The sequence below is a fragment of the Bombus pascuorum genome, chromosome 9 (assembly GCF_905332965.1).
Source record: "Bombus pascuorum chromosome 9, iyBomPasc1.1, whole genome shotgun sequence".
NCBI lineage: Eukaryota > Metazoa > Arthropoda > Insecta > Hymenoptera > Apidae > Bombus > Bombus pascuorum.
The window spans coordinates 3,637,765-3,650,359 of NC_083496.1; the positions used below are offsets into that span (position 1 = coordinate 3,637,765).

Sequence of the window (12,595 nt, forward strand, 5' to 3'; positions counted from 1 at the left end):
ATTATAAAAAATAATTTTAAAATAATTTTAAAATAATTTTCCATATATATATATTACAATTACATAAATACATATTTTAAGATATTTTACACTCTTTGTCTTTTTCGTACATTTCCCCTTTTTGTAGAACGTGTAGTTTTAACTTTTGGTAAAAGATCTTGTAATGCATTACTGTCATCCAAATAACTTATATCTACTTCTTGAGATACACTTATTAATTCTTGTGTATTAATTGGGGTAGATACATTCTCTATTTCTTCTTGTGATAAAATTGGTGCCTTTGTATCTGCAGATTCTAACCAGTTCAGAACTTTTTGATGAGGTGCTGCTGTTAAAGGCACTGGGACTTCTTCACATATTTCCCACACAGCTAAAAGTTCAGGTGCTAATATATCCATATAGGTGTTTAATTTTTCAAAAGATTGCTTCCAACTTGGTTCGAAACAGTCAACTGAGTCATGCTTATGCTTCAATCGTAACTTTTTATTCGTGAAACCTATCAAGTTAATGCACATATAACAATCAATTTAAATAATTTTATACAACCTTTAACTTTTTTTAAAAATGAATTATCAATTTACTTACTTTTAAAAGGATAATGCATATTTGACTTGCTAGACATTGTAAGAGGTGCTATAGCATCTGCTTCTATGGATACTGCATTTTGCCAAGCATTCAATATACAGTATGATTTACCATTGATAGGTGAATATTTATCTAACGCAATATCATGTGTTAAGCACTGATAATATATGTCGCCTAAGAAATATATTTAGATTAAAGCTTGCTTCAATTGTCAATATACGATATAAAAAGCAACAAACTACATACCAATAGAATTTTGAAGAAATAGAAATATATTCTGAGTGTCATTTTTTATCACAAAAGAACCAGTATTGGATAGTTCAAACCTATCTCTCAAATATGGATTTAAGCACATTCCCTGCATTTGAGATTCATTTAATGTTTCTTTAATGTGAGGAGGAGTATATGGAAAATTATATGATTGTGGAATTTCACTATCTGTCCAAGTATTTACAATGACTGTAGTTTCACCAGCAATTTGACTGGATAAAACAACAAATTCTTTATCGTCTCTAAAAATGATAAATTAATTAGTTATATATATACACATACAATTCATCTATAGTTACATTTTTATTTTCTTTTACCTAGCTATGACAGAACTTGTAAGTGGTGGACTTTTAAATTGATGAGTCCATTTCTGTTGCACGCACTGCTGCGGAGAACGACTATCACACATTAACATACTATGATAAGTTCCTATATACCTGCAAAAATTATTTCTACTAGCAACATCTATTGAAAGATGTTCACATTTTTCCAAATAAAATTTTGGACACATTGTTAATACTGGTTGATCAAATGGAACCTATAATATGGAATGTATATTCATCCTTCTCTTATATAGATAAGAAATTATTTCCACAATATATTAGAAATAATAATATTAAAAACAATTAGTATCAATATTTTTATTCTTACCCGAACATCAAGATAATGAAGACAGCATCTATCTACAAATAAAAGAATATTAGGATCTGTGGATTGAAATTTTATACTGCTCCATGAATCATCTAACACAGTGGCTTGCATTATAGTATTACGATTTATTGGTTTCCTAGAAAATCAAAGGTAAATTTAAATTTCTTATTCATAAATATACAGAGCATATACACATTGAAATTATATTCACATTTTAACTATATCCCATAATGTTACACATCTTTCAACATTTACTAAACAATATTGATTTGCATGAATAGTACTTAAATCTGCACCAATATATGGTGTTTTTGATGTTTGTGTATGTATTTCAGTAAGGTTACATTTATTATCATGTTCAGATAATGTATAAAAATTACAATGCCGTTTATATCTACCTAAAACCATACCTATAAAATATTAAATCAAATATTAATTTTATAATTAATAAAGATTTTAAGTTATCAATACTATAGTCTTTTATCTCAAATACTAGTTTAAGAAAATAGGTATGTATGTATACTTACATACATCAACATTGACGTTATGTTTTAATTCATACAATGTACCATTAAGTTCACATTTAGCTGCCTTTTCAAACAGTGGTTTCCATAAAAAGTCTTCTATATTGTCAAGGGGAGCACTTACTAAAAATACATTAAAACAAAAGATACAATGATTTTAAACCATAATAAAAAAAAGAAAATAATTTTATGTTATGTACCAATACCTAATTCTCCCATAAATGGAAAAAGTAAAATATTTTTATTATATAATTGTACACAGTCTATTGATCCTCCAGTATAATACCAATTATAGACCTGAAAGAAATTTATCTGAATTTGAATTTCTGTTAAAAAACATCTAAAATTTTATGTAGATATCAGTTTATCTTACTCCTTCAAAACAAGGATCTGGATCTTTGTCAATAATTTTTGCTATATCTGCTACATATTTAGGTATCTTAGCAGTAATTGCACCTTTCGTACGATTCCATTTTACATCCTTCTTATGTATTAGTTTTAACTCTATAAAAATATTATCATCAAATATACACACATATATATAAATACAAATATAAACTTATTTTATAAAATTAGCACATTTATTATTAGATTTACCTTTCTCATGTTTTAAATAATAGCGCTTCATTCTCTCTATATCACTATTCACATAATTCTTAAGAGTAACTAATTCTAATGCAGGATCTTCTTCATTCAACACTATAATTTACAAACATATATACTTATGTTCATTTATATATTGATATTTAATTAACTCGATAGACTTACTATTTCTAGGAACTTTAGCAGGTGGTAGTAAAGGCTTTGGTAAGTCACAATAATAAGGATATTCTTGGTACTGTTCTATAACATTTTCCAACTCAGAATCAGCTGCAGAGAAAGTGCTATGTAAATTATATCCAGGTACTAAATAATGAGGGTAATGTTTCAAAAATGCTGATTTTAATTTATCTTGCAAGTTTGTTTTAGCACGTTGATATGACTTTGATGTTAAAATATTCTGCTTCTCCATTTTAAATATCTTTTATATAGATAGTATGAGCATTTTTATGATAAAATTTATGTTATTATTGTTCTTTTTTCCACTTTTCACTTTGGTGGAAAATAACACAATCGGTGGAAATTATTCCACATAGCATAAACGAAAAGTTAACCAGAATAAGTTCTACAGTCAACATGTTACGCTATGAAAATATATAATTAGTTTACATTACAATACGTATAGAAAATAAAGTAAGGTTTTAGTTTTTTTAAATATTTTTTACATATTCTTAATGATTAATGTTTTTAATGTTTAATGGTTGTTAATTAACCAATATTCATAACGCCGGTAATACATTTGTTTACGGGAAAATATAATACACGTGCTCAAAATTGTCATAGAATACAAAATTAGATTGAAGCATGTCGTACATTTTAGAAAAATATATTTCAGCGCACTCTACATTGTAAAAAATGAATTATACAAATGACTTTACATTTCTGGATCAGTAATGATCTATCTAAAAGATATACCGCAAAAATAACTTTGATCTTAAAATTAATGATCTATAACTATGATATATCTTTTATTATAATTTCACTATTAGAAAAGTAAAGAGTTATTTCAAAGAAAACATTGTGAAAAGAAATATTAGAATATTGAAGGAATGTTACATAAAGTTACTTGAACGAAAATTAGGAAGAAATATAAAAGTTTTAATATCGGTGGAATATTTACTAAATATATAATTCATATAAAATTTTTATTGAGTATACAATACAGATTGTTGTAATAGGTATGAACTTACAAAGAAAATTGGTTTCCTAATGTATTGTCATTTTTCTTCACTTTTTATTCATGCAGAGAATATAGGGTATATTGGTATTATATTAATACATTTGTCGATAAAAATATTTAATTATATCATATCATAAAACCTAACATAATATTGAAAAAAATGAGTATCTGTTGATTTATAAATATATTGCATTAATTAAAAAAGTATAAGATAATAAATATGTACTGAGTTGATGGCATTCAAACAGCTATCACAGCATGAACTTTGACGTCACTATATTTTTCCATGTACAAGAAATATCACTTTTATACTTATAGCATGAGTACATTTAAAGTTTAATAGTCTTGTACTATGCGGGATGTAAATAATGAAAACTGCTTCATTTAAAACAGAAAATACAATTATACAATAAATAAACTTTACATGTTTCAGTAAAATAGTATTGATTCTGACTTACAGCATAAAAGATATTTTTTCATTATATTCTATATTAATCATCTACTAATATTTAGTGTACTTATTTAATATATATTTTAATCAGTCTGATTTTTACGTGCCTCGTGTACAAATGATCTGAAAAAAGAAATGATGAGATATCTCAATGAATTTTGTGATATACTCTTATGGTCAATACTTACTTAATTATATTAGGTAAGTTTTTATAACGACATATATATTTATGTCCAAAACCATGTGTTGCATCAATCCTTGTCATCTGAACGCGATTTGTGTCATTTCCATGATAATTTATTGCCGCTTTAAATAACTAAAAAGGATAATATTAATATTTTAAATATTTATATAAAAAATTGTATGCATACCTTTTCACCTAAAGCAAATGGAACAATATTATCATCTTCTGCATGCAATATCATAATAGGACATTGGATTTTTTTTATGTGTTTATCAGATTCAAAACGGAGATAATTATTATAAAATGGTTCAACAATAACCCAATGGAACCATGGTAAATGTTTAAATATCTAAAAACAAGTTTTGAATTTTGAACCTATTGGAAACAACTTTTATAAATAAATATAAAATACTTTTTATATAAAGTACCTGTGATAAAGGATGTTCACTTAATTCATCTGCTATATTATTAAATGGTGATTCCAAGAATAAACCTGCAGGCTGAACTTTTTCTGTTGCTAATAATGCCAATACATGAACTGAAACTCTGTAATATAATAATGATTTATAAATTTCAATTTTATAATTAATTTTAACACTTCAGGTAACTGTGAAATTTATACCCAGTTCCTAATGAATGTCCCCATACAAAAACAGGAGCTGTACCATTTACTATTTTTAATAACCATTCAAGTACATATTTACTATCACTAACTACACCTATTTCAGAAAGTTCTGCTTCTTCACTATCACCATAACCTATATTACAGAAGATTGAAGTCATAAATATTTAAATAATCATTTATATTATTTTCTATTAAATTATTTTTAGATTCGTATAACTAACGAAATTTTTTTCTTACCTCTATAATCAAAACATACAACATGATAATCTAAACTCTGGAAAAGTTTATATAATTCTAAACGATGATTGCTTGCTCTATTGCCGCTATTACCATGCATATATAGGAAAATTGGTCGTTTAGCATTTTTTAACATAGTTTCATAATCATTATCAGTTGTAATAATTGAATCATTTAATAAAGACTGAGGTAATATTTGCCTGAAAGCATATTTTATTTAATTTGAATGAATTGTATGTATATTTACATAAATATACCAACCATAGTCCTATTTTTACTTGTTGATCAGTTTGTAAATAAAAGTTTCTTGTTCCTTTCATTCCAACTAATTCTGGTTTCGAAAAATCTACATTAAATGGCCATTGCACTAAAAGTACATGTTTAAACATAAAACTCAATAAATAGTCTATATAAACTTATTTATATTTATGTACTTACCAAAATTTAAAAAAAGAATCTTCTTTTGTATGGTATATGAGTAGTGAAATATAATAGGCAGAAGCCCAAATATAATAAGATATATTATTATTGATACTTTCATGATCCAAAATAAGTATCTGTAATATACAACATGTTTTTTATATCATTATGAATAAATAACCACATTGTGAACAAATATTAATATATCTGTTTATTCATTATAATATCTTACTTTACAATAATTTCTTTTTAGTTTACTTTATAAGAATAATATAATAACATTGATAAAACTACATATTTTTACATATTACTATCATTATACTCATCCACTTTTTATTTTTTATAAATTATTATTGAATAAGCATTTAAAAATAAATTAAGCTAACTACAAATAAAAGTATATGAATAAAAATACTATGACTCTTTTATAACAAATCGTCAGTAAAACATAAGAATATAATGTATATATAATTATACCTTATTAATTGTATAGGAGATTGATGCATATATTTACAATTTAAATAATAATTATTGCACATTATTTAATGCTTGTAATTTGAAAATTGATCAAATCAAGTACAACACAGAAGAAATAGTTTATTTGTTTTATAAAATATGTAAAAAATTTATCTTTAAATGTTTATTACAGTTTCCAATATTTTAATTCTTTTATGACATATCTTGAATACTATAATAAAAAAGTTAAGGTAAAAAATATTTATTTATATATTTTAACATTATATAAATTTATACATTCTGTATCAAACCATGGCCAAAGGGAATATACATAATCATGCATTATGAATTTTAATAATAAAAGAAACAACATAACAATGTTTGAATATTTATTTAATATATTCTAAAGTAGTTATTAAAATGTATTAGAATAAGGTTATCTATATTCTAATATGCAAAACTTTAAAAATATTATTGATACTAAAGAAAACATTATTTTACAGGAGTTTTAAAAAAAAGATTATGTTGTTATTTTACATTTTATAAAAATGTATTTAATGAAAATATAATTGAATATCTTCTTTATCTCAGAAATTACACAAGCTTAATAAGAATTTAAAAAAAAAAACAAAGATATATTATGATTATAACAGAGTGACTTACATTCTTGCATACCAAATATCATGAACGGCGAAAGGTAACAGTGCAGCTAATAGTAGATAAGTTGTCTGCATATTTGTTAGTAGCTATCAAACATAAGGTACCTTTTCAAATCCCTCATTAATGTTATACATTTGTCTGTGTATAAGTCATGATAAGCTACTACTACACATTAATAATACAATAATAATTCAATTAACTAGCATATTTTATATCCATGAAAATGTTACCATCAATATGAATTATATTAAATTCCTCATATAGATTAAAAAGTTTCCCAATATTTCCTAATCTTAAATTTGCCAGAACAGATAAAAATTTCCATGTTATAAATAAGTGTCAACGTGCAATTATGAAACATTAATTTATAAAATTCCATAAGAGATAAGCTTTTACAAATTGTATTATGTACTATGTCAATAAAGCTTTATCACTGTATTTAGCAATTTTATTATTTGTTAAACAATTTGAAGTATAAAATAAAAATATTGTATTTATAAAATAAATAAATATATTTAAATTAATTTAAAAATTACATGTTAAAATTTTTGGATTAAGGTAAAATAATATATATGTGCAAGTCTTTGCAATAATTTTTTAATATAATTATTCATAAATAAAACTAAAATGAAATAAAAAAAATTCTATAATATTATACATATTATGAGTAAAGTAAAACATATTTATTAAACAAATTACGATTCTAAAAACTTAAATATTTTGAAAATAATGGAAATAATTACACTTACTTTTTAAATACTTCTTACATTAACATTTCAAAAGGTTAGTACTTATAAATGTAATGCAATTATGCAACAAATCTAAGATTAAAAGATAAAGAATTAGAAACAGGAATGATACCTCTTTTTAAAACGTTTCTTTGGTAGCCAATATACCATTATAATTACAAATTAGTAAAATTTGTAGAGCAATTTGTATCTCTATCTGTAAAGTATAGAAACACCAGTATATATAATTACGCTTTAATTATGATTCTAGTCAAATACATAAACCATTACATTCTACACAAATATGTAAGGAAAGAACAAATTTTTAAAAATTTCCTGCTTCAAATTACATTTGAATAGAACAAATTTTTCAAATCTGTTATTTAGTACACTGTCACATTTAATAATAAAGTAATCTCACAGTCACAAGAATATATGGTCGTATATAAAACGAATCGAATATTACGTTGATTAGGCAAAATGTGGGCGATATCATAGGAAGAGAAAGCATACTAAGAGCTATAAATCAATTAATATTTCAATCAATTATTTCTCCAGAAATTTTTAAAATATGTCGTTTAAAAATTAAACTATAATAAATGTTATTAAATTCTTATATTGCAAACTATATTCCATAGAGTTTTTAGTTTTTGGTCTATAAATTAACAATAAAAAGAACTAAACAAAATACTATAATATTACAAAACTATCAACAACTATCAAATTTGAACGTAATTATTATTTCTATAAATATTGATAATTTATACCATCCTATTAAAATTGCATATGTTACAAAGCGAAATTGCACAAATAGTAATGATAGTGACATTCGAGTTTCATTAGTCGGTAACCAACAGTTGCAGACGCAACGATCAAATTTTGTTTATGTTTACTGCCTCGTCTAGCTGGATCACAGACACATAAACAATCCTCGATACTCTCTATGGAAAACCGTCCGAAAATTGAGTCGTGTCTAATCGTGGAAAATTAATATGAAAGTTCAACAAAACCTATATTCTTACGAGATAGACAAAGATAAGTAGAGTATCTCTGTCTTTGTCTGAAACATTCTTAGCTTATCACGCATGCGCAAAACGAGAACATTCTAGTCTTCTATGTTGATTTTTTACAAATAGTCACGACTCAATTTTCGGACGGTTTTCCCTAGTCTTCTGTATATGGGTGTCAACACCTGTTTATACAAATGATCATGTGTGAAATATTTTAAAAATGCTCAGTTTGACATGGTCATAACATTTGAACCACTGCATATCGCAACTTTAAACTTGCAATTTCAGATTCTACGCATCGAAAACTACAGGATTACACATAAAAAAGTCAATAATTTTTGGACCCCTAAAGTAAAATTTATCTAAATTCTCTTCTGGAAATTTGAAATTTTTAATATTGTAAATTTATAAAATTTCTGTAATAGCAGGGAAGAAATTTCCTTTATTTTCATGGATTAAGGTGACATTACTATGAGAATTTAACATGGAGTATAACAGTGAGGTAAAGTGCATAATATGTATGAAATTCTTGTAAGGCTTTACTAAAGTTTGATAAAAATGAAACTACTGTTGCATTATATAGTAATTATAAGTAAGTCTTAAATACACAACAGATGGAATCCTTTATGCAAAATGATAGTACAAGATGTCGCGAAGAAATTATTTCGCCAGAAGAACAGTCATTACTGCAACTCTTGCAAAAAGCAATGTTAGAAACAAGCGAAGAAAATATAGCTTTCAGGAAGGAGATATCATTATTATTGAATAAATTAAACTTGGAATCACAATCTTTGCCTAACGACATCAAAGAAGGATTACAAAAAATAGCCTTGCTTTTAAGATATGAAAAGCTAAGTGATTTTGATGCTATTACTCTGAATATAGTGAGTGAAAGAAAGAAAATAGAGGAAAAGAAAAGACAGTATGAAGAAAAACAATTGGCATTATTATATGATGATCATTCTAGAAAATATACTATTTTTTCAAGGAAACTTAATTGTTTGCAAGAGGCTGTAAATTCACTTGAAAGCATTATTGAAAATTCTCAGAAAGAGCAAGCGGATATTCGCTGTAATCATGTTTCATTATTTACAAAGTTAAAAGAATATCAGCAAACTGCAGAAAAGTTAGAAACTGATTTAGCAGATATGCAAGTAGAAGATCTTTATCCCAAAACAATATTAAATAAATATCATAGATATTTAGAAATGTCAGGTGAATTAGCAGAACTTAATCAATACCTTAGTCAGTATAGAGATTTGCCACCAAATTTACTACAAGCTAAAGCTCTAGTTGAAGTTAAAAAAAAGGAATATGAAAGTTTAAAGAACACACTTTTAGAGAAAACAAATTGAATGATAGGTATAACAGTATTGTTAATCAATATCTTACTTTATAACTTTTTCACTTTTATACAATAATAAAAAAAAAATGTATGTACAAACATATCTTATACAAGTCTTCTATATTTAAAAATCATATTTTGATTGTGTTTGTTTTCTGGTTAACCTATTTTGTGCCCATTGATTCCTCAATTTCATTTCCATACCCTTAGTTTGATTTGCTAAGTACGTTATTTAATGTTTTTTTTTTTTTTTAAACAGAGAATTTATTCCACCACCTTGCATAGAGTAGTCTTTGCTAATGAATGATCAAATCTCGCGACACTAGGAGCCTTACCCCCTCCATGGTAGTCTTTAGATCGTGTATACGACCGCGACAGTAACTTTCAGTTTACCTGCTGTTTACATTTCAACGATAGCACAGTTATATAGCATTGAACGATAAAACTGTAAAATAAAAGCCGTGGCAATAATAACGTGGTATTTCAAGCGTAATTAAAAAAAGAATTCAATAAACGTTAAAAATTACATATAACAGTAACAATTTCGAAGTAACTAACTTATTTCCAAAAGATTGATTCTAACCTTAATCTTTCTTTCTTAAGAAAAACGTAATTTGCAGATGAGTCGCAAGGAAGCATTATCGCAATTTATTCAACAAATACATGGACGTCCTGTTGTCGTAAAGCTAAATAGTGGTGTAGATTATAGAGGTAACATATATTGTGGTGCATTATAAAACAGTTCATTAATTACGAAATTATCTATTTCCTAGGTGTTTTAGCTTGTCTTGATGGTTACATGAATATAGCTCTTGAACAAACAGAAGAATATGTAAATGGTCAATTAAAAGACAAGTATGGCGATGCTTTTATTCGTGGTAATAATGTCTTATATATCAGTACACAAAAACGTAGAACTTAAGTAAAATAAATATATAATTTATATTAAGCTTTTGTTTATTCTACCTTATACAAATATCTAAATAATGTTCTTATGGAATCTTTAATAACAGATTATTTGTTTAACATATCTTTTTACTGCTACATTAATATTTTAATATAAAATTTTTTTATATTTTTACAAATTGTGTTATAATATTTTTATTCTAAATTTCATGACTTTTATCTGTTTTTTGTGAGTTATTTTCAAGCTCATTATTCTCTACATATGGAGTTTCATTGCTTTCTGGTTTTTCAAGTTTTTTTCTCTTGGCTTCTTCCTCTATTTCTTTAAATCTTGCGAGTCTTCTTTGAACAGCTTGTTGTCTGTTTCTTTCTATACGTGCTTTTACTTCATCACTCAATTGCGAAGAAGTAGAAGCATTACTTACAGATTGAGAATTCATGGTATTAGACTGTGATAATAATTTATCAAATACATCATTGTTAGTAGTAGGTACATTAATTGCTGTCTGTTGCATAACTTGTTTTTGTTTTTCTATTTGTTCTGCAATCAATAAGTCAAATTCATCAATGGGTTCATCTTGTACTATATTTTCTTCAGCATCTATGTTATCTTCGTTAATAATATCATTATCTTCATTAATCATATCTTGTCTATATTTTCTTATAAACACCTGAAGATCCTTTTTAGTACCCAATTTCTCTAGTCTTTCAAGAAAATCATCAAAGTCCAATTTAGGAAACAGTCTGTGCCCCCAATGTTCTAGTCTTTTCATAACTCGATCCAAATCTAACTTTTCATATCCTTGTCCATGAAACTTAAACCCTTCAAAATATTTTTCAATAGTGTGAATTCCTTTAGGACCCTTTAAACGTTCTGTATTTAATTTGGGTAAAGGATTTCTTACTATATGTTTTTTAGATGATGATGGATCAATTCTTCTTACATTATTCTCTTCTTTACTTTGATCATTTTCAGAATCTGAATTCTTCTGAACATTACCCTGATCTCCATCTGACTCTTGATTTTCATATTCAGCTACTATGTCGTGCTCATCTTCTTCATCGTAATCAGAAGTATTCGATAATGTCGTCATATTCAACAAGTTGTACCGCCACTTTTTATATGTATGTATGTATGTATGTATGTATGTATGAAATACCAAATTTGCATTTAATGTTCTCAGGTTGTTCTTAAATACAATTAATATTTGAACACAGGAAATTTTTTACTTTGCTTTTTATCAACTAATATTTATTCCTTAGTAATTGTACAATCGTAACTGTAATCTAGCCGGTCAGTGGTATTTAGGTTATGTTTCAAAACACACATTTACATTTTACTTAAAATTCATTATCATCTTGAGAATCGTAACTAGTATTTCCCTTGTCCATAAATTTATCGAATTCACCATTTGATTTGTTCATTCTTTCTAAGAGAGATACTAATAATTTTTTGTTTAATCTATCGGTTTGCGTTATTTCTCGCACAACAGGCTCACAGTTTACAACCGGAGGGCGTTCCGTTATTTGTAGTTTCTGTAACGTATCGTTTTGTTCCTTCATCGGTGTTCCTGGCATTTTGTATTGTTCGATGAAAATATCACGTTCCACAATTATAAACTTGATTTTGTGAGAAATAAGATTATGTGATCAGTAATAATAACCTTACAGACAACAAAATTCTTTAACCTATATTTAAGTACATACTACATACTATCTTCTGCGCATGTAGATAACTTGAAGAATTTTGTGCGCGCCTACAT

At 26.1% G+C, this 12,595-nt stretch overlaps 5 protein-coding genes across 9 annotated transcripts in view; 2 read left to right on the top strand and 3 right to left on the bottom strand.

Moving 5' to 3' along the window:
• The window catches only part of LOC132910954 (lysophosphatidylserine lipase ABHD12), a 231,054-nt gene extending 222,893 nt beyond the window's left edge, over positions 1–8,161 (bottom strand). Inside the window, exons 1-10 of one of the 5 annotated variants that reach the window (XM_060967179.1) lie at positions 7,863–8,161; positions 7,705–7,788; positions 5,746–5,864; positions 5,569–5,674; positions 5,308–5,507; positions 5,068–5,203; positions 4,874–4,991; positions 4,633–4,794; positions 4,450–4,577; positions 4,332–4,384 (exon numbers count right to left, since the gene is read on the bottom strand). In XM_060967179.1, the coding sequence (XP_060823162.1) occupies positions 4,345–4,384; positions 4,450–4,577; positions 4,633–4,794; positions 4,874–4,991; positions 5,068–5,203; positions 5,308–5,507; positions 5,569–5,674; positions 5,746–5,864; positions 7,705–7,742 (1,047 nt within the window). In that variant the 5' untranslated portion in view covers positions 7,743–7,788; positions 7,863–8,161 and the 3' untranslated portion in view covers positions 4,332–4,344. Of the gene's footprint in view, positions 1–4,069; positions 4,385–4,449; positions 4,578–4,632; positions 4,795–4,873; positions 4,992–5,067; positions 5,204–5,307; positions 5,508–5,568; positions 5,675–5,745; positions 5,865–6,204; positions 6,416–6,846; positions 7,346–7,704; positions 7,837–7,862 lie in introns of those variants that run through there. The other 4 variants (XM_060967176.1, XM_060967178.1, XM_060967174.1 and 1 more) reach the window with 4 other exon arrangements.
• On the bottom strand, positions 26–3,461 carry LOC132910940 (uncharacterized). Its single transcript, XM_060967147.1, has 11 exons — positions 2,799–3,461; positions 2,628–2,729; positions 2,404–2,534; positions 2,237–2,327; positions 2,034–2,153; positions 1,718–1,916; positions 1,507–1,642; positions 1,173–1,393; positions 832–1,097; positions 586–759; positions 26–496 (listed from the first exon to the last, which is right to left on the bottom strand). The coding sequence occupies exons 1-11, from the start codon at positions 3,040–3,042 to the stop codon at positions 87–89; spliced, it is 2,094 nt and encodes a 697-aa protein (XP_060823130.1). The 5' UTR covers positions 3,043–3,461; the 3' UTR covers positions 26–86.
• A 246-nt stretch (positions 8,162–8,407) lies between the features above and the next one.
• LOC132910960 (uncharacterized) lies at positions 8,408–10,453 on the top strand. The gene is made up of 2 exons (XM_060967186.1): positions 8,408–9,083; positions 9,196–10,453. The coding sequence occupies exons 1-2, from the start codon at positions 9,066–9,068 to the stop codon at positions 9,934–9,936; spliced, it is 759 nt and encodes a 252-aa protein (XP_060823169.1). The 5' UTR covers positions 8,408–9,065; the 3' UTR covers positions 9,937–10,453.
• LOC132910966 (U6 snRNA-associated Sm-like protein LSm6) lies at positions 10,333–10,875 on the top strand. Its single transcript, XM_060967196.1, has 3 exons — positions 10,333–10,475; positions 10,547–10,637; positions 10,700–10,875. Exons 2-3 carry the CDS (start codon positions 10,547–10,549, stop codon positions 10,846–10,848), a joined length of 240 nt encoding a protein of 79 aa, XP_060823179.1. The 5' UTR covers positions 10,333–10,475; the 3' UTR covers positions 10,849–10,875.
• Positions 10,673–12,162, bottom strand: LOC132910957 (protein TIPIN homolog). The gene has a single exon (XM_060967182.1). It carries the CDS (start codon positions 11,924–11,926, stop codon positions 11,033–11,035), a length of 894 nt encoding a protein of 297 aa, XP_060823165.1. The 5' UTR covers positions 11,927–12,162; the 3' UTR covers positions 10,673–11,032.
• Between the last annotated feature and the right edge of the window lie 433 nt (positions 12,163–12,595).

Bases quoted from the DNA above. Each gene is read 5' to 3' on its own strand.
- LOC132910940 (XM_060967147.1), bottom strand. From the start codon at position 3,042: ATGGAGAAGCAGAATATTTTAACATCAAAGTCATATCAACGTGCTAAA. The intron at 2,535-2,627 runs GTAAATCTAATA...ATATTTTTATAG, and splicing joins TTATTTAAAACATGAGAAAG to AGTTAAAACTAATACATAAG. The intron at 497-585 runs GTAAGTAAATTG...TTAACTTGATAG, and splicing joins TATGCATTATCCTTTTAAAA to GTTTCACGAATAAAAAGTTA.
- LOC132910966 (XM_060967196.1), top strand. From the start codon at position 10,547: ATGAGTCGCAAGGAAGCATTATCGCAATTTATTCAACAAATACATGGA. The intron at 10,638-10,699 runs GTAACATATATT...TCTATTTCCTAG, and splicing joins TAGTGGTGTAGATTATAGAG to GTGTTTTAGCTTGTCTTGAT.
- LOC132910957 (XM_060967182.1), bottom strand. From the start codon at position 11,926: ATGACGACATTATCGAATACTTCTGATTACGATGAAGAAGATGAGCAC.